This window comes from Pipistrellus kuhlii, unplaced genomic scaffold (assembly GCF_014108245.1).
Source record: "Pipistrellus kuhlii isolate mPipKuh1 unplaced genomic scaffold, mPipKuh1.p scaffold_m20_p_30, whole genome shotgun sequence".
NCBI classification, from domain to species: domain Eukaryota; kingdom Metazoa; phylum Chordata; class Mammalia; order Chiroptera; family Vespertilionidae; genus Pipistrellus; species Pipistrellus kuhlii.
This window is the reverse complement of record NW_023425530.1, coordinates 6,942,639-6,962,795: the sequence shown is the minus strand read 5'-3', so window position 1 is coordinate 6,962,795 and position 20,157 is coordinate 6,942,639. Positions and strand designations below refer to the sequence as shown.

General features: G+C 49.9%; 2 protein-coding genes across 9 annotated transcripts in view; one reads left to right on the top strand and one right to left on the bottom strand.

The window, feature by feature from the left end:
- RFX1 (regulatory factor X1) overlaps positions 1-1,954 on the bottom strand; it is a 32,193-nt gene extending 30,239 nt beyond the window's left edge. For 5 of the 8 annotated variants that reach the window (XM_036459985.2, XM_045589303.1, XM_045589304.1 and 2 more), the window contains exon 1: positions 1,757-1,954. The gene's annotated coding sequence lies outside the window, so the exon portion shown is untranslated. The remainder of the gene's footprint in view (positions 1-1,756) is intronic. The other 3 variants (XM_036459989.2, XM_045589306.1, XM_045589305.1) reach the window with 2 other exon arrangements.
- Positions 1,955-17,196: 15,242 nt separating this feature from the next.
- Positions 17,197-19,917, top strand: RLN3 (relaxin 3). Its single transcript, XM_036459800.2, has 2 exons — positions 17,197-17,638; positions 19,201-19,917. Exons 1-2 carry the CDS (start codon positions 17,449-17,451, stop codon positions 19,428-19,430), a joined length of 420 nt encoding a protein of 139 aa, XP_036315693.1. The 5' UTR covers positions 17,197-17,448; the 3' UTR covers positions 19,431-19,917.
- The last annotated feature ends 240 nt before the right edge of the window (positions 19,918-20,157 follow it).

Genomic DNA, 20,157 nt, shown 5'->3' with positions numbered 1-20,157 from the left:
GATCTTCACTGAAAATTTTCTAACTTTCAAGGGGTCCTGCACCAACTCTCAGAGGGCCTGGCGTAGGAAAATCCCCTGCAGAAGTGAACCCCCTGCCCTAGCCTTATCTTAAATCCTGGGGGTGGGGGGTAAGCTTTGGGAGAGCCTGAAATTCGATCCTTCTCATTGAAGTTTGGTTGATTTTAAAAGTGGCAGTCTGGCCCTGGCTGGTGTGACTGGTGTGTGTCATCCTGTGCACTGAAAACTTGCTGGTTCAATTCCCACTCAGTGCACATAACTAGGTTGTGGGATTGATCCCCAGTTGGAGTGCCTATGGGAGGCTGCCAGCTGATGTTTCTCTCTCACATTCTCTCCCCCTCTTCCTTCCTCTCTTAAAAATAAATAAAATAAATAAAAACCCATTTTAAAAGACATAGTAAAAAAAAAAAAGTGGCCGTTTGCACATAGCCACTCAGTTCTGCTGATGTTAAATTCCAAAGCAAGATGGAGACTAGGGAAAGTGGACTTGGCCTGGCTGGCTTAAAAAAAAAAAAAATTCTTCCCCAAGCTGGCAGCTCTTGCCGGCTGGCAGAGCAGTCCCTCAGATTCTCCTCTAAGAAATGTGGAACACTTACTTCCCCTTCCCTCTGACCTCGGTGACCGCCCCCTCCTGCCCACGTGGTCCTGGAGGCTGGTACCTCCTCGGTAACATGTGACCCATCTGACACCAACTTGACTGACACAAAAATATGTGTCTCGCCAAGAGAAGCAGCTTAATAAATCTAAGAAACTTCCTCGGGCACCATTTGCTATCCATCCCCAGAAAGGGAGACCAGGATGGGCAGAACAGCTGGGAATGGGTCCAACTCCCTGCCCAGGGGCTACACCTGGTCTAAGACAGCAGCCCCAGAGAAGCAATCAAGTTCCTGTTCCTCTAACTCAGCCATTCAAGATCACTCTTCCCTACCATCAGCTTCGGTTTTTGCAAATCAAATCTTCCAGGCTAAAGCCATACTCCTAGCCCACGTGCTTCTCCGTGAAACTTTGCCTCTTAGCCTCCTCTCAGAGAGAAGGCAGATTTCCGAGCAAACTGCTGGGTTGAAATTGAAACTAGCTAATAGTTAATCTATCAGACACATTCAGAAACAGTAGATGAGGTAAAAGTTCAAAGACGACCCTAGAGAAAGTCTTGGAAAGAATTAGGAATCCTTGAAAGGCAAAAAAAGGGGTTCTCCCCATTTTACAGGATGAAAAACTGAGGACTCAGCAGCGGTGGCTGGCACTGAGTTCCGGGGACAACTAGAGGGGTTCTAAAGAGAAAAGGCACATGTGGCCTTCCGTCGCTGGGGAGAGCAGTAAGGCACTGGCGACAGCTGCCCCACCCGGTTCCAGGGTGCACGGGACGCCCCGCCTACACCTAGTGGCCTGGCCCCGCCCACCGACCTCGGCCCCGCCCCGCCCCTCCCTAGCTTCTATTGGCCCAACCTCCCCAGACCCGCCCCTCCACACCTCCTGATATATAAAAGCCCCCCGCTGGGGCCCGTCAACCTCCGCTCGCCGCGGGCCAGCGAGCGCCCGCCCCTCGCGGGGGCTGGGCCCCGGGGCCTAGGGCGGGTGGTGTCGCCCCAGCCGGGCCCCGGCCCCCCTCCCCCACGGCCCCGACTGTCGCCGCCATTTTGACCGTCCGCCCCTTCCCCCGGGGACTATGATTACAGCGACACCCGCCGTCCGAGCCCCGCCGCCCTCCCCGGTCCGCCACCCCGGCCGTCTCGGTTACCTTGGCTTCTCCCCACTTCTGTCCGCAGAAGGGCTTTCCAGAGATCTCGGAGGCGATGTTGGGAGGGGATCAGAACGTGCTGGGGTCCCCGGGCCGGGTCGGGGATCGGGGTGGGGGTGGGGGTCGGCCGGGCGGTTGTTGTTGTTGACTCGCGTTGCCGGGTTGCTTGGTCGCCACGACTACCGTGGCTATGGCGCCTCCGTTTCCCTCACCGGGGCAACTGTTGCTACCCACCCTACTTACGTCACGGGCAAGGGCGGGGCCCCGGGTGATTGGCGACGCCAGAAGGAGTGATTGGACAGTGCTGGGCCCTGCTGCTAAGCTATTGGTCCTAAAGCACGCTTTTCAACACCCTCTTTACTTTCCGGCGATCTGGTTAGTCGGCAGGAATGTCTATCAAAGGAAACTGAACCCTCAAAGGCAGCAGGGCCCGTCATTCCCGCAAGGAAGCGGCGGCTAAGAATAAAGGGGTGGGGCCTATGGCTGGCGGCTGTGAAGCTGCCCTGTGTTTCGACTAGAAGGACGTCAATCTACCCTAAAGGTTTGCCGCGCTCGCTAACTGGAGGCCGCGAGCATGCGCAGCACGCAAGGCTCGCTGGGAGTGGTAGTCCGCTCTTGTGTACTATAAACGTCTTACCAAATATAAAGGTGAGGAAGAAGAGAGTGCGCTCTTCAGACGCCTCCGTCTCCCCGTGGGCCAGTTCATGGCCTCCCGCACTAAAGTCACGAGAGGAATGCGGTGACGCAGCGCTGCTCGTCTGTGATGCTAGCGGCGGGGTCGGACTCGGGGTTCGATTACGTCACGGGCGCTCTCCCCCTCGCCCCCTCGCCCTGTGACGGTGGGACAGACTTGGGGAGCTGAGGCCAGGTTCAGTCCCAGGGCCCGGCCCCCAGCCCGATCCCAGCCCGGGAGCGACCCAGCCCTTGGCCTCTCCGCCCAGACCGGCCAGTCGCGTGGCCGCCGTGCCCTCTCCCTCCTCCCAGCCCCGTAAAGGTCATCGAGGCCGTGGCCACCCGGCTATCTCAGCCCCTCAGGAGGCACGGGCCGCCCGGGAAAGGTCTCCCGCGGGCGGGGGACTTAATTAGATGCTTCCACGCGGGCGATAAGCAAAGGTCAGCTCCCACCTTCTTCACCGGGGGGCTGGCGGGCGGGGGCGGGGGGAGCTCGGCAGCTTAGCAGAGCCCCGCACCGCCCCGGCGTCCGGTGCCTCGGTTTTCCCCAGGATAGAAAAGAAAAGACAGAATGGCGAGCCCTTTGGATGCAACCACTCAACCATCAAGATAAATATTTTAATAAAATATTTTAAAAATATCAGAATTGGCTGGCATGGCATGGAGGTCACGGTTCAGTTCCCGGGTAAGGCACATGCCCGGGCTTGAACCCCAGTAGGAGGTGTGCAGAAGGCAGCTGATGGATGATTCTCGTCATTGATGTTTCTCTCTCAAATCAATAAAAAAATATATTTTAAATAAATAAATATCAAAATAATAGGGAAAAAATAAGTCCATGAAAAACAAAATACCAAAACCTTAAATAAAAACTACTGGGGTTAGGGTGAGGTGAGTCATGCAAGTGCAATCAGTTCTTGTCTTATTTAGAAAAAATATATTTTGGTCATCTTTTTTTTGCATTAATTTTGATATTTGAAAACAATAATTACCAAGTTTTTTTGTTTTTATACCACCCCATTAAATTTTGTGTCCTAGTCCTTTTTGAGACAAAAGGAGGAAAAAGAAGGCAAAGGCTTAGAGCCTGAGGTTCCAGTTCTGGTTCTGTTGTGAGACAGAAAGTGGGTTTTGTTTCCTACTTCAATCAGCATTACATTTCCTCTTTGCAAGGCACGGGCTGTAGAGTGAGAGCAGATAAGTACTTAAGAGTTTGCATTCTACCAGGGGAGTCACAGTTATCAGTGAAATTAGCACATAAAATTAGCTTATAAAGGCTGTAGGAGAAACATTAGAAGGTGTGTGGGCAGAGAGGATGCTGTAGCCGGTGTCACCTGAGCAGGTGGTTAGGCAGTTAGACAGGCTTGAGCAGAGCAAGGGTGATAGGCCAGGTACAGGGGGTCACCAGGGCTGAAAGCCTCGAGTGCCTAGCAACCAGCAAAACTGGGAAAACAAGGACCTCCCCACAGGATGACCTTTCCTCCCCTAGCAGATCACCCGGTCATGCAGGTTTAGACCCCCTGACCTTTCATCTTGCTTGTCATGCGGTTTCAACCCTTCTCTGGCATGTTGCTAGTCATGAGGGTTAGATCCCCTTAGGGGGAAGGAACAGGGAGCTGGAGAACAGCCCTTAAATCATTAAGCCCCCAGGACAGTGAGGTTCCTACGGGCATCAAATATATCTAGGCCTTAGTTGTGTTTCAGCTCCAGACCCAGAAAAGTAGCAAAACAAGACAAGCCACAAGCAATGTCTTGGCTGATTCAGGACCGCCTGACCACCGCCGCATTTGACTAATGACCTCCTGCTGTGGGGCCACCCAATCAGTAGAGACCACGACCCTGAAAGTACACACCTGGAGAGCTGATGAATATTCTTTTGGGATCCTCCCCTGAGACCTCCAGATAAACACCGTCAAGATGAGGACCCAGGGCAGGAGGCAACTCTATGGGGCACTCCTGCGTCTTCCCCACCCCCTTCCTCCAGGCTCATTTCCCTTGCCTCTCTCTCTCTCTCTCTCTCCTAAACTCCAAGGGCCCTTTGGGCTTTTATAACGTGTCCCCCGAGCCCATGCAGCTCACTTCTTCCGAGGCTCACTTCTTCAACATCTGTGACTTTCTAAATAAACTTTTCCTTGTATTTGGATCTTGGCTCTGCATGCTTTCTCAGCCAGAACTCAAGTACTGAGGTTGCTTGAGCAAACATCTGGCTGAAGCAAAATGAGCGAAGAGGAAAGCGCCAGCAGGTGCGGTCAGAGAGGTAATGGAGCTAGATGAGCCCCCCCAATAAACCTGAGCAGGTGAGCAGAGGCTCAGAGGGGGAAGGAGCTTTTCCCAGGGTCCCAAAGCTGGAGGCACCGGAGCCCAGACAGCCTGTCCCATTTTCTGGGACTTCCCAATGTGCTTTGCTGCCCCTGGCGTGCCCCTCGATGGAAGAGGAGAAGCAACAGCCCCAGTCTGCCTGGAAATGCCAGCTGAGCACACCCCCCCCCCCCCCACCAGCAATTAATGGGTCTTCCAGGGTGGGCGGTGCCTGGGATCCATCCCAGTTGGCTAAGCAAGTTGTCCAGCCCCAGCAGCTGCTTCTGTGAGAGGAGCCAGCTCCTAACCAAGTGGGAGGGGGGGGGGGGGGGCAAGAAGCTGTGTTTCCACCTCTCACCAATTTTCCCATCTTCCTGAAATCTGTGAACCCCCAGATGGGCACCACCATGCCTGGAAATAATTTCTGCAATCACAAATATCCTATACAATAAAAGCCTAATATGCTAAGTGTCCCACTGTTGGTTCCACTGTTGTATCAGTCACTATGATGCGCACTGATCACCAAGGGGGCAGACACTCTGACCAGTAGGTTAGCCTGCTTCTGGGGTCTGGGCCAATCCATCAGGACTGGGCGAGACAGGCTGGACACACTCTGGAGCCCTCCTGTAGTACCTCCCTCGGTCCCTCCCTCCATCGTGTACCCGTGGAGTCCCTTGGCCTGGCCTGCGGGGATCGAGCCGAAACCAGCTGTCCAACATCCCCCGAGGGGTCCCGGGTTGCAAGAGGGCACAGTTCATTATAAGTCTTCATGGCATCGCCGAGACCGGTTTGGCTCAATGGATAGAGCATCGGCTTGGGGACTGAAGGGTCCCGGGTTCGATTCCGGTCAAGGGCATGTACCTTAGTTGCGGGCATATCCCCACTAGGGGGTGTGCAAGAGGCAGCTGATCGATGACTCTCTCATCGATGTTTCTAACTCTCTATCTCTCTCCCTTCTCTCTGTACAAAATCAATAAAAAATATATTTAAAAAAAATAAGTCTTCATGGCAGGAAAGCCAACTTGGGGCTAGAAATGTTCTATATTTTTATCTAATGATAGTTGCACGAATGTACAGATGTGAAAATTTCCTCAGCTTGTCATGAAAGATCTGTGCACTCGCTCATTTATTTTAATCCTCACCAGAGGACATGCTTAGACAAAGGGAGGAAGAGAGAGAGACAAAGAAACATCCATCGGTTGCCTTCCGTGCATGCCCCCACCGGGGTTGAACCTGAAACCTAGGGATGTGCCCTTACCAGGAATTGCACTGTCCTTTCAGTGCTCAGGACGATGCTCAGCCAATGGGGCCGCTCCAGCCAGGCAAGATCTGTGCATGCATGTATGTTAAACCTCAATTTGCAAATGAAAAACACACTTATTGTTCCATTGGAAACGGTTCTCCATCAGCTTCTTCCTGGAAACACTGGTAATTGAAAGTGAGGAGTTAAGAAAAAAACCCAGTGTGACTCCCACGAGGCTGTATGGTTCCCAGGTGTCGCTGTAGGACGCCAGCTGCTTGCCCAGAGCACTGAGGAGCCCATGGGGGAGGGAGCTCTGGAAAAAAAAATTCAGAATAAATAAATAGTAAATAAAAATAAGGAATTAAGCGTGGTCCTCCCTTCCCAGTAGCAGTTGTGTTTCAGTCACCAAAAAGCCCAAGAAGAATGCCAGCAAAAGAAAATGTAGAAGGAAAGAGGGAATTAGAAAAATTATCGTTTTGCAGAAGCCCATGAAATCATTGATTAAAACAGCGACCATGATGGGCACTACAAAACATCATGTGAGGGAATGCTGGGAACAAGATACGCACAGGGGCCCGGCTGGTGGCGTGGTTCAGTGGTTGAGGGTTGACCTATGAACTTGGAGGTCAGGGTTTGATTCCCGGGTTGTGGGCTCAATTCCCAGTGTGGGGCATGCAGGAGGCAGCCAGTCAATGATTCTCATCATTGATGTTTCTCTCTCTCTTTTTCTCTGAAATTAATAATAATAATAAAATTATATAGTTTTTAAAGATATGCGCAGGGTGCCAGAGGACCCACTGGGTGCAGGAGCATGGGCTTTCCCACGGAGGCCAGAATGTCACCAGCACTAGCTTTGCTGAAGCTCAGGATCCAACCAGAGGGACCCAGTGCCTTGTGGGCCTCTTAATGTGACGCAAAAAGGAAGTTCACAGCTTTCCCTAGGACACATCTTGCCAAAATGTTAAACCTGGCTCTGATCAAATCTCTCACCCTAACATCCAATTGGCAGGAAGTGGAAGGGGTCAAAAAACCAAGTTAAATGACAATATCAGGAAGCAGCAGACAAATCCAGAGGGCGGGCTGCACTATGGGACAACTGTCCGGGTCCCTCAACAAATCAGTCATGTAAAAAAAAAAAAAAAAAAGAGCGGGGACAATTCTAGGGCAGGTGGCTCTGTTGACACATGGAGCCAAGTCATTCTTTGCTGTAGAGGAGGGCTGTCCTATGCATTGCCAGTGCACTCCCCCTTGACAGACACAGCCAACGGTCTCCGGGAATACTGCCCTAGAGGATGGTGGAGTGACTGACAGAAGGACAGGCGGTCCCCAGGCGGTCCACCTGCGGAGACAGGTCAACGTTCTCTCTCGTTTAACACAGTTATTAGCTCCCTGTTGAATTGGGAGGGCTGTGCCGTGGCAGTCGTGTTCCAAGTTTTTATATTCATTGAGAGTTTTGCACATGGGTAAGAAAGTTCATTGAGGCCCTCGCCGGTTTGGCTCCGTGGATAGAGCATCGGCCTGTGGACTGAAGGTCACAGGTGTGATTCCTGTCCAGGGCATATGCCCGGGTTGTGGCCTCGGTCCCCAGTAGGGGGACGCACAGGAGGCAGCCAATCAATTACTCTCGCTCATTGATGTTTCTATCTCTCTCCCTCTCCCTTCTCTCTGAAATAAAAAAAATAAAAAATAAAATGAAATAAGAAGGCTCCATGATACAGAATATTATGCCAACCAACAGTGAAAGCAACAAAGTAGATCTTTTAAAATGGGGTGCTAGCCTGACCAGGTGGCTCAGTTGTTTGGAATACCGTCCCATACACCAAAAAGGTTGTGGGTTTGATTCCTGGTCAGGGCACATACGTAGGTTATGGGTTTAATCCCTTGTCAGAACATATATGGAAGGCAACTGATCGATGTTTCTCTCTCTCTCTCCTCTCTCTCTCTCTCTCTCAAGTTGATAAAAATATATCTTTGGGTGAGGATTTTAAAAATGTAGTGCTAATGGGGTGAAACGAAGACACTATAGCATTTTAAAATAAAGCAACCTTGCTCCTGATCCAGGTGGCAAGAGCAAGAGGTCTCCACAGAATTTTGCTAACAGGGTGAAAAAAAGAAACTAAAATCTATCTCCTAGCTCGGCTGGCGTGGCTCAGTGGTTGAGCAATGACCTATGAACGAGGAGGTCACAGGTTGGACTCTTGGTCAGGGCACACTGCCAGGTTGCAGGCTTGATCCCCAGTAGGGGGCATGCAGGAGGCACCGGAACCATGGTTCTCTCTTATGGATGTTTCTATCTCTCCCTCTCCCTTCTTCTCTGAAATCAATTAAAAAAATATTAAAAAACAAAAAACAAACAAACAAAAAACTATTCCCTAATGTGCTAATGAGTAAGGAAATACAAATCTGACACTTGGTATATTGAAATGTGAACAAGACATCCTTTTGATAGGCTGGCAAGTTCTCATAAAGCTGAACCATTTCTGCTTATTATATGTTAGGCGTAGTGAATGGACTGATTTTTTGAACAAACTTTTCAAACTAATGCACAATAAGGTAAAATAAAAAAATATATTTAACTGATATATAAACACTAGCCATTGATAAAATGGAATAGAATGTCAAGGACACCCACTAAAATAGGTTTGGGGAAACATATTGCATGGAGGGGGTTGATGAGTTAAGACAATCTTTTAAAAAATATATATGTATTTTATTGATTTTTTTTTTTTTTACAGAGAGGAAGGGAGAGGAAGAGATAGAAACATCAATGATGAGAGAGAATCATTGATGGGCTGCCTCCTGCATGACCCCTGACAGGGATCAAGCCCGCAACCCAGGCACATGCCCTTGACAGGACTCAAACCCAGGACCTTCAGAACACAGACATATACTCCATCCACTGAGTCAAACCAGCTAGGGCAAGTTAAGACCATCTTGATCTTGGAAAGCTATTCCTAAAAATACTGTATCATTACACGGAAAGGAAGGTTGGAAAAGAACAGAATGAGTGGAGATTTACAGATAAAAACAGCAAAAAGAGGCGGACCCCTAAATAGTTGGGCTTTTAGAGAAAAAAATGCCTGGGGCTCATGAACATGTGTCAACCTCTCTTCCTCCATCCCCATTGTTGAAAACAAAAAAAGCTGAAGGAAATAAGTTAACAAATGCTTTGACTAAAAAACATAATGTATCAGGGAGCTAAAAGGATACAGATGTTGAGAACTAGTACACAATGCCATTGTGCCAACTGCAACACACCCATACAAAATACAAAGTAAACATATAAACATACAAAATGATACATCCTGTTCTTAAAGAATACCTACCTATGCTGGACCATCAGCAAATGCCTTGGAGATGCTGGCAGTGGTTCAGGAAGGGCAAGGAATTGGGGATCTTGGACGGAAGGGGTGGGAATGAAACCAGCGAAGGCTTTGCACGCACCAATGAAAAGTTGATGGAGTTTGGGGAGAGGTGGGGCTGAGTGAGACCTGGGTTCACTGCCATTTGGGGGACAGATATCACAGTGCAAAAGGCGAAGGGCTAAGAAGGAGGGGAGGAATGGAGACAGTACAGGTGAGATATATTTGAGTCGGGAAGCCAAATTATAAATATGCACTGTCCAATGTGGTAGCCTCTAGTTCCACGTGGCTATTTTTGTGGGGGAAGAGATGCCTTTTATTTCTTGTCTAATTGTTCGGCTAGAACTTCCAATCCTATCTAATAAAAGAGTAATTTGCAAATTAGCCACCACTCCACTGTACCCACCAGCCAGTCAGAGTGAGTATGCAAATTAACCACAACGTGATGGCTGCGGCTACAGAGAGCAGGAGGGAGGCTTGGGTTTCCCTGGCAATGGAGGAAGCCAAGCTTTCTGCTTGCCCTTGCCAGCCTAGGTCTCCACTCAAGGCTACAAAGTTTCAATTATGAAAGATAAATAAATTTCAACAGAAATGGCGGCAGCCATGGAGCAAGCAGGAGGTTTGGCTCTGCTCCAGGCTACAAAGTTTCAATTATAGAAGTTAAATAAACTCCAGATACCAGGATCTCCACTTGGGTCACTGGGAGGCATGGCTGGCCTGCAAACCACCACAGGCCCCTCGCCCAGGCCGCCCCATGCCCCAAGGGAACCCCCACCCTGATCTGGGACATCCTTCAGGGCAAACCAGCTGGTCCTCACCCATGTACCAGGACTCTCTCCTAGCAAATAAAAGAGTACTTTGCAGCCCTAGCTGGCTTGGCTCAGTGGATAGAGCGTCAGCCTGCTGACTCAAGGGTCCCAGGTTCAGTTCTGGCCAAGGGCACATGCCTGGGTTGCAGGCTCAATCCCCAGTGGGGATCATGTAGGAGGCAGTCAATAAATTTTTTTGCATGTATCCGACCAAATTTCCCAACACCATTTATTGAAGAGACTGTCTTGACTCCATTTTATGCTCTTGCCTCCTTTGTCAAATATTAATTGAGCACAATGGCTTGTGTTGATTTCTGGGTTTTCTGTTCTATTCCATTGGTCTACATATTTGTTCTTGTGCCAGTACCAGGCAGTTTTGAGAACTGTGGCTTGGTAATATAGCTTGATATCTGGTGTTGTGATCCCTCCAACTTTGTTATTCTTTCTCAGAATTGCTGTGGCTATTCGGGGTCTTTTTTTTTTTTTTAATTCCAGATCAATTTTTGGAGAATTTGCTCTAGGTCTGTGATATATGCCATTGGTATTTTAATGGGGATTGCATTGAATCTGTAGATTGCTTAGTATGGACATTTTAATGATGTTGATTCTACCAATCTATAATTTGATTTGAGCCGAAACCAGTATGACTCAGTGGATAGAGCATTGGCCTGCAGACTGAAAGGTCCCAGGTTCGATTCTGGTCAAGGGCATGTACCTTGGTTGCGGGCACATACCCAGTAGGGGATGTGCAAGAGGCAGCTGATCGATGTTTCTCTCACTGATGTTTCTAACTCTATCCCTCTCTCTTCCTCTCTGTGAAAAATCAATAAAATATGTTAACAAAAATTGATTTGTGCCCTGACCAGGAATTGAACCCTGACTTCTTGGCTCATGGGTTGACCCTCAACCACTGAGCCATCCTGGCCTGGCCATTGGTTAATTCCTTTTTTTTCCTTTTATTATATTTTTATTGATTTCAGAGAAGGGAGAGGGAGATAGAAATATCAGTGATGAGAGAGAATCATTGATCGGCTGCCTCCTGCACACCCCCTACTGGGAATCAAGCCCACAATCTGAGCATGTTCTCTAGATTGGAATCAAACCTGGGACCCTTCAGTCCGCAGGTCGATGCTCTATCCACTGAGCCAAATCAGCTAGGGCTGGTTAATTCTTATATGTGTCCTGAGCAGGAATCGAACTCATAATCTAAGCCTTGACATATTGGGATGAGGCTTTAACCAACTGAGCTACTCAACTAGGGCCTATAAATGGCTCTTAAACACATGGAAATATATTCTGCCTCATTTGTGGTGAGGAAAATGCAAATTTTCTCTACTCTGAAATTCCATTTTTCACCTTCATGTTGGCCCAAGTCCAAAGGTTGGTACACACTCTGTTGGTGAGGCTGTACAGAAACAAGACCCTTACCCACTGCTGGAGGGAATATGAATTAACCTAACCCCCAGAGGGATAAATGTGATAATATCTGTAAAGATTCTAAATGCACAGTCTGGGAACTAGAAATCTCACTTTGGGGGATTGATCTACGGACACACTGGCATATACGTGAAATGACGTTTGTACGAAGCTCTTCACTGCCGTGTTAGCCTAAGAACAAACAGTTCAAAGATGCCAGTTTCTGGGAGTAAAATTAAACTCTGGGGCATCCACACGCAGAACATTATGCAGCTGTAGAAAGATAACAGGGGTGCATAAAGGGAGTTTGGTAAGGGGATGTCTCTGGCATTTGTTAAGCGGAAAGAAAAAGACCAGTGCAGAAGAATGTGTAAAACACGCTCTCTTGAATGGAAATTCTAACACATGCCACAGTGTTGGTGAACCATGACACAATATGCTAAGTGCAAGAAGCTGGACATGCAAACACAGATATCGTATGATTCTACTTGTACAATAAGCAAAGCCATAGAGACGAAAAGGAGTGGTCGCACAGCAATGTGAACGTGCTATTGCCTCTGATGTGGGCACTTAACGTGGCAAAACTGGTATAGGTTGTGTCCTACCTATTTCACCGCCGTAAATAAGAGCAGGGCCTCCTCCCATGCACCAGCTCCCCTCCCATCCTGTGGGAGGGGGTTGGAGGCCATCAGGAAGGCACTGGGAGACCTTGGGAACCGGGCCAGCCTCCGTCAGGAAAGCAACGTTTTGATCTCACACTGCACCCGTCGCCCTCCCCTGCATGCCTTGTTTTTTTTTTCTCTCTCTCTGTTGTCTGGGCTCCAGAAAGCGTTGTGTTGGGAACGCCTGGGTGGTGGGGAAACGGTGGCACTGGCGGCTGACCCCCTGCGCCCGTCTGCAGGCTGGAGGGGACCGCGGTTCAGCTTCACCTGCGGCAGCCAGTGTGGCGGCAAACGTCGATGGTGCGCCACCACCGGCGCCAGGTGACTTCGGATAAACCTGGGGCTTTCACAGCCAGTCAGTCCTCCAGTTACTTCGCTGGGAATCCAGGAACAGCGTGCTGAGGTTTTTCTGGGATCTCAGCACTGGGCATAGCATATCATGACAAGAATTTACTTATTTATTTATTTGAGAGAGATTGATTTGTTGTTCCACTCATTTATGCATTCATTGGTTGCTTCTTTTTAAAATATATATTATTGATTTTTTACAGAGAGGAAGGGAGAGGGATAGAGAGTTAGGAATATCGATGGGAGACAAATATCGATCAGCTGCCTCCTGCACATTCCCCACTGGGGATGTGCCCGCAACCAAGGTACATGCCCTTGACCGGAATTGAACCTGGGACCTTTCAGTCCCCATGCCAACGATCTATCCACTGAGCCAAACCAGGTATGGCCATTAGTTGCTTCTTATATGTACCCTGACCAGAGATCTAACCAGCAACATTGGTGTATTGGGATGACACTCTAACCAAAGGAGCTACCTGGCCAGCCCTCGACCCTATATTTTTAATGCTACCTTTAATGTAAAAGTAGGTGTGGAGGTTGGGGGCTGGGGACATCCTATATAATAAAAGGCTAATATGCAAATTGACCAAACGGCAGAACTACCCAGTCGCTATGATGTGCACTGATCACCAGGGGGCAGACACTCAATGCAGGAGCTGGGATTGTGGGGGGAGTCCCTCAGCCTGCTCTGTGACCTCTCAAAGTCCAGGAGCCCTCAGGGGATGTCAAACTGACTGCTTAGGTAATTTTATTAAAATAAAATTAGTTAAGAAGTTTGGAGAGAGGGGCCTTTGTTTGGGTTTGGTAAGATCTGGGTGCATTTCTGTGCTGACCAGAGTAACGGTGATAATGATGACCTAATATTTCCTAACTCGTCTGTATTAGCTTCCTACGGCTGCTGTCACAGACTGCCACAGACTGGCTTACAGAGCGGACATGTATTCTTTCCTGGTTCTGGAGGACAGAAGTCCTAAATCAGGATGTCAGCGGGGCCGTGTGTCCTTAGAAGGCGGTCGGGGTGGGGGTGGGGGTCCTTCCTCGTCTCTCCCAGCCTCTGGCAGCCTCAGGCATGACTTGGCTTTTTTGGCTACTGGACTCCAATGCCTGCCACTGTCTTCACATAGTTTTGTCTCTTCTGTCTGCATCTTGATTCCTGGATTTAGGATCCACCCAGACAATCCAGGATGACCTAATCTCAAAGGATGATTTAATTATATCTGCCAAGACCTTCTGTCCAAATAAAACCACATTCATAGGTCCTGGGGGGTGAGGTCATGGACCTGTCTTTCCACAGGTCACCACCCAACCAACTGTGCTCGCTGTGTGCTAGGCAGGGTGCTGAGCACTTTGCATAATCTCACCAAGGCCCCCAACACCACCCCATGAGGCAGATATGCTTATTATCTCCACCTCTCCAATGACCTCAGAGAGGTGCAGTCTCTTGCTCAAGGTCACACAGGAATCCGGATTCAAGCCCAGCTGTGTTGGGCTCCAAACCCTGGTTCTGTGTGAGGCACAAAAGAGGTTCCTGGTTCTGGGCCAAAGTCGGACAGTCAGGCAGCAAAACTTCCTGGCATGTTTGTTCTTCGCCAGCCCCGGGGCCAGTGGAGGGAAGGAAAGAAGGGTGCATGGCCAAAGCCGGTTTGGCTCAGTGGATAGAGCGTCTGCCTGTGGACTGAGAGGTCCCAAGTTCGATTCCGGTCAAGGGCATGTGCCTTGGTTGCGAGCACATCCCCAGTGGAGAGGTGCAAGAGCCAGCTGATCGATGTTTCTCTCTCATCGATGTTTCTAACTCTCTATCCCTTTATCTCCCTTCCTCTCTGTAAAAAATCAATAAAATATATTTTTAAAAAAAAAGGGTGTATGCCCGGAGAGTTGCTGGGAGAAGGGGCAGAGGGCAGAGTGCATTATTCATCAGACCTTTCCAATCAGATAACCATGTTAAAAATTAACAATTCACAATGCCTCTAAGTACTTATCCACGTTTCATGTATTTATCACAGCGTTAACATGGCTCCTGCCTTCTGAAGCAATGTCCTCGGCCAGACACATCCACAGCAAGGCCAGGAGTTTGTCTGAAGAAAAGGGCAAAGGAATAAAGTTCAAACCCAGAGGGAATGTGTCAGGTACAAATAGCATTTAAACGGCACTTACTGCATGCCGCAGACGGTGTTACGGATTTGACGTGCTCATTGAATCCTCCCTGTTTTATGTGAGGCAAACCAAGGCACCAGAGGTTGAGTTGCCCGAGGTCACACATCAGGAGATAGAGGTGGGATTCAAACCCAACTCTGCCCACCATCATTGCTGGTTTTTACATATTGAGGTGAAATTGATAGAACATAAAGCTAACCACGTTAAAATTAACAATTCACAATGCCTCTAAGTACTTATCCACGTTTCATGTATTTATCACAGCGTTAACACGGGCCCACCAAGTCCTCCAGGATCCTCCTCCCATTGCCCTGCTCTGGGTGACGGCTGAGAGTTCTGTTTCTGGGCGTGAGCGGTGCTGGCAGGAATGTGCTCCGATCGTGAAAAGTCTTCCAAGTGTCCACTTACAATTTGTGCGCTTTTCTGTATGTGCAATAAAAGGTTACATTTATTTGAGTGCAAATAAATAAATAAATAAATAAAAAGAAAAAAAAGAAAGAAAGGAGAGAGATAGACTCGGCTATCTTTTGGAGGGGCACCTGTTGGTGTTAAAACTGTAATAAAAAGCAAAGACGCCAAAACTGGTTTGGCTCAGTGGATAGAGCAGCGTTTTTCAACCGCTGATCCGCGGCACACTAGTCTGCCGCGAGATGTTGCCTGGTGTGCCATAGGTGCAGACAAGACAAGAATTTTATAATTTTTCACTATTTTGTTTACTTAATATTTCATAATAAAGTAATTATAAAATACTTTCTTTGTGTTTATTTGATTCCTATTCAAGAGAATTACTTTATATATAGTCAATATAGGCACAGAGTTAAATTTTTTAACATTTTCTAATGGTGGTGTGCCTCGTGATTTTTTTCATGAAACAAGTGTGCCTTTGCCCAAAAAAGGTTGAAAAACACTGGGATAGAGCATCGGCCTGCGGATTGAAAGGTCCCGAGTTCGATTCCGGTCAAGGGCATGTACCTTGGTTTCGGGCACTTCCCCAGTGGGGGTTGTGCAGGAGGCAGCTGGTCGATATTTCTCTCTCATCGATGTTTCTAGCTCTCTATCCCTCTCCCTTCCTCTCTGTAAAAAATCAATAAAATATATTTTAAAAAAACAAAGAAATGATGATAGCTAAAGTCAGGATGGCGGTTACCACTGGGGGAAGCAAGGGATTGTGACAAGGAGGATGTGGGGTGAGGAGGTGGCCATCTGTGAGGCTGGCATTCTTTAAATGGCACATGAATGAGTTTTGTCTCTCAGTGGGATCCTGGAGCCAGCTACACTGGTTTGTGAGGGAGGTTTTCAACTTTCCCGGAATTTGGGGGCATCACAGTGACATCACATTCGTAGCTTGAATTTGGCCAGAAACCGACAACTGCTACAAATAATTTTTTTCTGGAGAGCCCATTGTTAAACAATTCCCAGCACATCGCAGCTCCACCACGTATATGGTATTAATTAAGCATTTTAATTACTATTTTCCACTCTTTTTAATTATGAAAAATGTACATAGAATATCGATTTTACCATCTCAACCATTTTTCTGTGCTCAGTTCACAGTCATTAACATTATTCACATTATTGTGCAACCATCACCATCATCCATCTCCAGAACTCTTTTCATCGTGCAAAACTAAAAGTCTATCCATATATAATTTTTTAATCCTTAAAAATGCTCCCTTGGCTGTGGCTGGTGTTGCTCAGTGGATAGAGCTTTGGCTTGTGGGCTGAAGGCTCCTGGGTTCGATTCCGGTCAAGGGCACATACCTGGGTTGTGGGCTTGATCCTCAGTCGGAGGCTTGCAGGAGGCAGCCAATCAATGGTTCTCTCTCATCACTGATGTTTCTATCTCTCTCTCCCTTCCTCTCTGAAATCAATAAAAATATATAAATATATTTTTTAAAAATACTCCTGTGGAGAGCATGGATTCTAGAGCCCATGAATTGAAGCAGCTGTTTCAATGTCTACACCCCCACCCACACCCACACACTTACTAGATGACTTGGGGCATCTTATGTCACACTCTGTGCCTCGTTTTCTTCATCTGCGCTGTGGGGGTGATCTTAGTCCTGATTACAGTCCAGTGGTTCTCGCAGTGGTTTCTGGACCAGCGGCATTGGCCCGGCCGGGACGTTGGTTGCTCGCGCAGATTCGCAGGTGCTCTGCATGTGGGCCCAGCCATCTGGGCCGTAACAAGCCCTTCAGGAGGTTCTGCGGCTTGCTCGTATCTGAGAACCCTTACCCTAGGTCGTCAGAAGAACGAAACATTACACAAATACAAAGTCTTTAGAGCAGTGCTTAGTCCCAAGCCCGTGCTGGGTAAGGGCTGGCTATCATTGCTGTTACAGAGGCCGTCCAGGGTCCCGGCCCTATGAGGGGCGGGTGTGGCTGCCCCCTCTCCCCTGGTCTGGTGAGGGTCCAGGTTCCTCGTCTCTGCCGAGTGCAGGGAGGCTTCCTGCCTCTCTCTGCGGAAGATGACGGCGAGCCGAATGTGTCACCCCATTCATCCTGGCAAAAGGTTATCGCTTACTTCGTCCGGAAACGGGAAAGGTCGGGGTGCGCGGGCCATGCCCGCCTCGCCTCTGCTGGAAGAGATAACGGAGGTCCCTTTGCTCCTCCACACAGGCTGGGGCGGGGGGGGGCTGGGTGTATAAATGGGGGCCAGGAAGCAGCAGAGGCACTGACCACTGGGAAACGGCCTCGCTGTGTCCACTCTCCTGTCCCAGGCTCCCTGTCCAGCATGGCCAAGCACCCACTGCTGCTGCTGCTGGCCGTGTGGGTGCTGGCCGGGGGGCTGTGGCTGGAAGCCGAAGCCCGGGGAGGACCCTATGGGGTGAAGCTTTGCGGCCGGGAATTCATCCGAGCGGTCATCTTCACCTGCGGAGGCTCCCGATGGAGGCGGTCGGACAACCTGGCCCAGGAAGCGATGGGTGAGGCGGGAGGTGGTGGAGGGAGGCAAGGGGGACATGGGACCTGGGATGGGCCCAAGAGACAGGGACGAAGATGAGACCAGGGGCCAGGGAGGGGAGTCCCTGCTCACAACTTGCATCCTCAAAGCTGAACCACTTGGCCAAAGCTGGGATGGGGTGCAAGCCATGTCCGCTGGCTAAGGGCCCATGGACAGGATGCTATTTCTGGGGCACCTGCTCTGTGGCCAGCCTTGCGCTGAGCAAGGCCGCTGCTCACAGGCCTTTGGGGGGACACCGTCCGGAAGCCGACACTGAAGGACTTCCCAAGCCCTTAGAAGGGGACGGCAGTGTGAGGGGTGTGGTGTGTCCACGGCCAGATTGTGCCACCCAGTGGGTGACCCTCCCAGCAGGTTGCTCTTCCTCTCTGGTCCTCTTTATCTGCAAACGGGAGGCAGTCCCTGCATCTCACAAGTTTGTTCGGTGGCAAAATTGAGTCATAACAGGCAAGGACACAGCCCAAGGAAGGCAGGAGGCCCAGTTTGGGCTCAGTCGGGCAGTAGGGGTCCAGGCTCCTGAAGGGCAGGGGCCTGGCAGAAAAGTAGATGTTGGTCATGATGATGATGATGATGATGATGATGATGAAGAAGAAGAAGAAGAAGAAGTGTGGACCTAGAGGACATGCCCTCTGGGCTCAAACAGCTGCTCTACACTTCAGTAGCTGTGTGCCCTTGTGCAGTTACTCCACACACCGGCCTTGGTGGTGTTCTCTAGGAAATGAGGTCATAACAACAGGACCCACCTCATGGGGGTGTCATTGAGAGGAAGAAAGCAGTTTATCTGCAGAAGCCCTTGAGACCATGTCTGGCACACAGCAAGTCCTCCAGAAATGCTCAGTGCTAGTGTGAGTGCTGACATGGGCCAGACACAGTTCTAACTGTTTTTGTTTTTAATGGGTATTAATTAACTCAACTACTCTTTATAAAACATTAAATTCTTTTTTAAATATATTTTCATTGATTTCAGAGAGGAAGGGAGAGGGAAAGAGAGAAAAACATCAATGATGATGACAGAGAATCATTGATTGGCTGCCTCCTGTGCTCCCCCTACTGGGGATCAAGCCCACAACCTCAGCATGTGCAACCTGAGATGCTTCAGTCCACAGACCAAGGCCCTATCCATTGAGCCAAACTAACCAGGCAAAACCCTAAATTCTTAGGAGTTATTATGTTCCTCGCTTTGCAGAAAAGGATGCTAAGAATCAAAGAAGTAAACTCACTTGCTCAGGATGATAACTCCGAGAAGTTGGATTAGTGCTTAATCAGTCTGACTCCCAAACCCACCATGTTCTTAACCAGCAGGTCCTCCATACACAAAGAGTAAGGGAAGAGAAACGACAGGAGAGCCAAGCTCAGTGAGGTTGACTATTAGACCCATCAGAGTTGGAACCTAGGCCTGCATGGCATCAAACCTTTCCCCAGGAGACCAGGCCACAAAGACGGAAGAGCAGCTGGACCAACCCAGCGCCAGGCCTCTGCGTGTGACGGAAGCTGGGCCCCAGGCATTAACTCTTCCGTCTTTTGCAGAGGATGCCTTCCCAGACCCTGGCCCCTATGCAGACCGCCCGCTGGAAGAGGCAGCAGGCCCCAGTGACTGGCTGGTCCTGACCAAGCCCCCCCAGGCTCTCTATGGCGGCCAGCCCGGCTGGCAGGGGACCCCAGGAGCTCTGCGTGGCAGCCGAGATGTCCTGGATGGTCTCTCCAGCAACTGCTGCAAGTGGGGTTGCAGCAGGAGTGAGATCAGCAGACTCTGCTAGGCCGAGGGCCTGGGCAGCTGGGGGTACCCGGACAAACGCTGGATACCTGTGTCTGGCCCCTCCTACATCCATTCATCAGCCCGTCATGGAGGTCAGGCATGATGGACTCCAACACAATTCCCTCAGACGACTGACCTTCGGCCAGCCTCTCCTAATCCTGAACAACCTGTACCCCTGCTTGGCCAAATGGTTGCCCCTGCCCCTGCCCCCTGCCCTCCCCCCAGCCCACATCATGCCTTTGTCTGGATCGCACTGTCCCCGACAGCGGAGCCTCTACTGCCCAAGCTGTGGCCCCTGCCCCCCGCCGGCCTGTAGGAGGCCCCTGCCCCAGCCCAGCCCTGCCACTCCCTCCCCCTGCGTTCCAGCCTCTCTCCCTCCAAAGCCACCTGCTGGGGTCCTACAGCTGTGGGTCCCAGGTTGGTTCCCTTCAAATTCTGGGGTGGGAGGCTGGTCAGGGGACAGATCAGAATCTTCTCCAACCGCAATAATAAAAATTGCAAAGGACTCTGCAACCTGTTTGTGTGCTGTTGTTATGGGTGTGTGTGTGGTGGTGGTGGGGGGGGCTCTGTTTCAGGAGAGTTGGGCAGAGCCCTCAGCCCTCCCCCTCCCCCCTCCATGCCCCAGGTCCCCTCCCCTTCGCCCTCCCCTGGGCACCCAGCGCAAGGTGTGGAGGCGGCTGCAGGGCTGGCTCTGCTTCCTGCCACCGCTGGCAACGCGGCTACCTGGG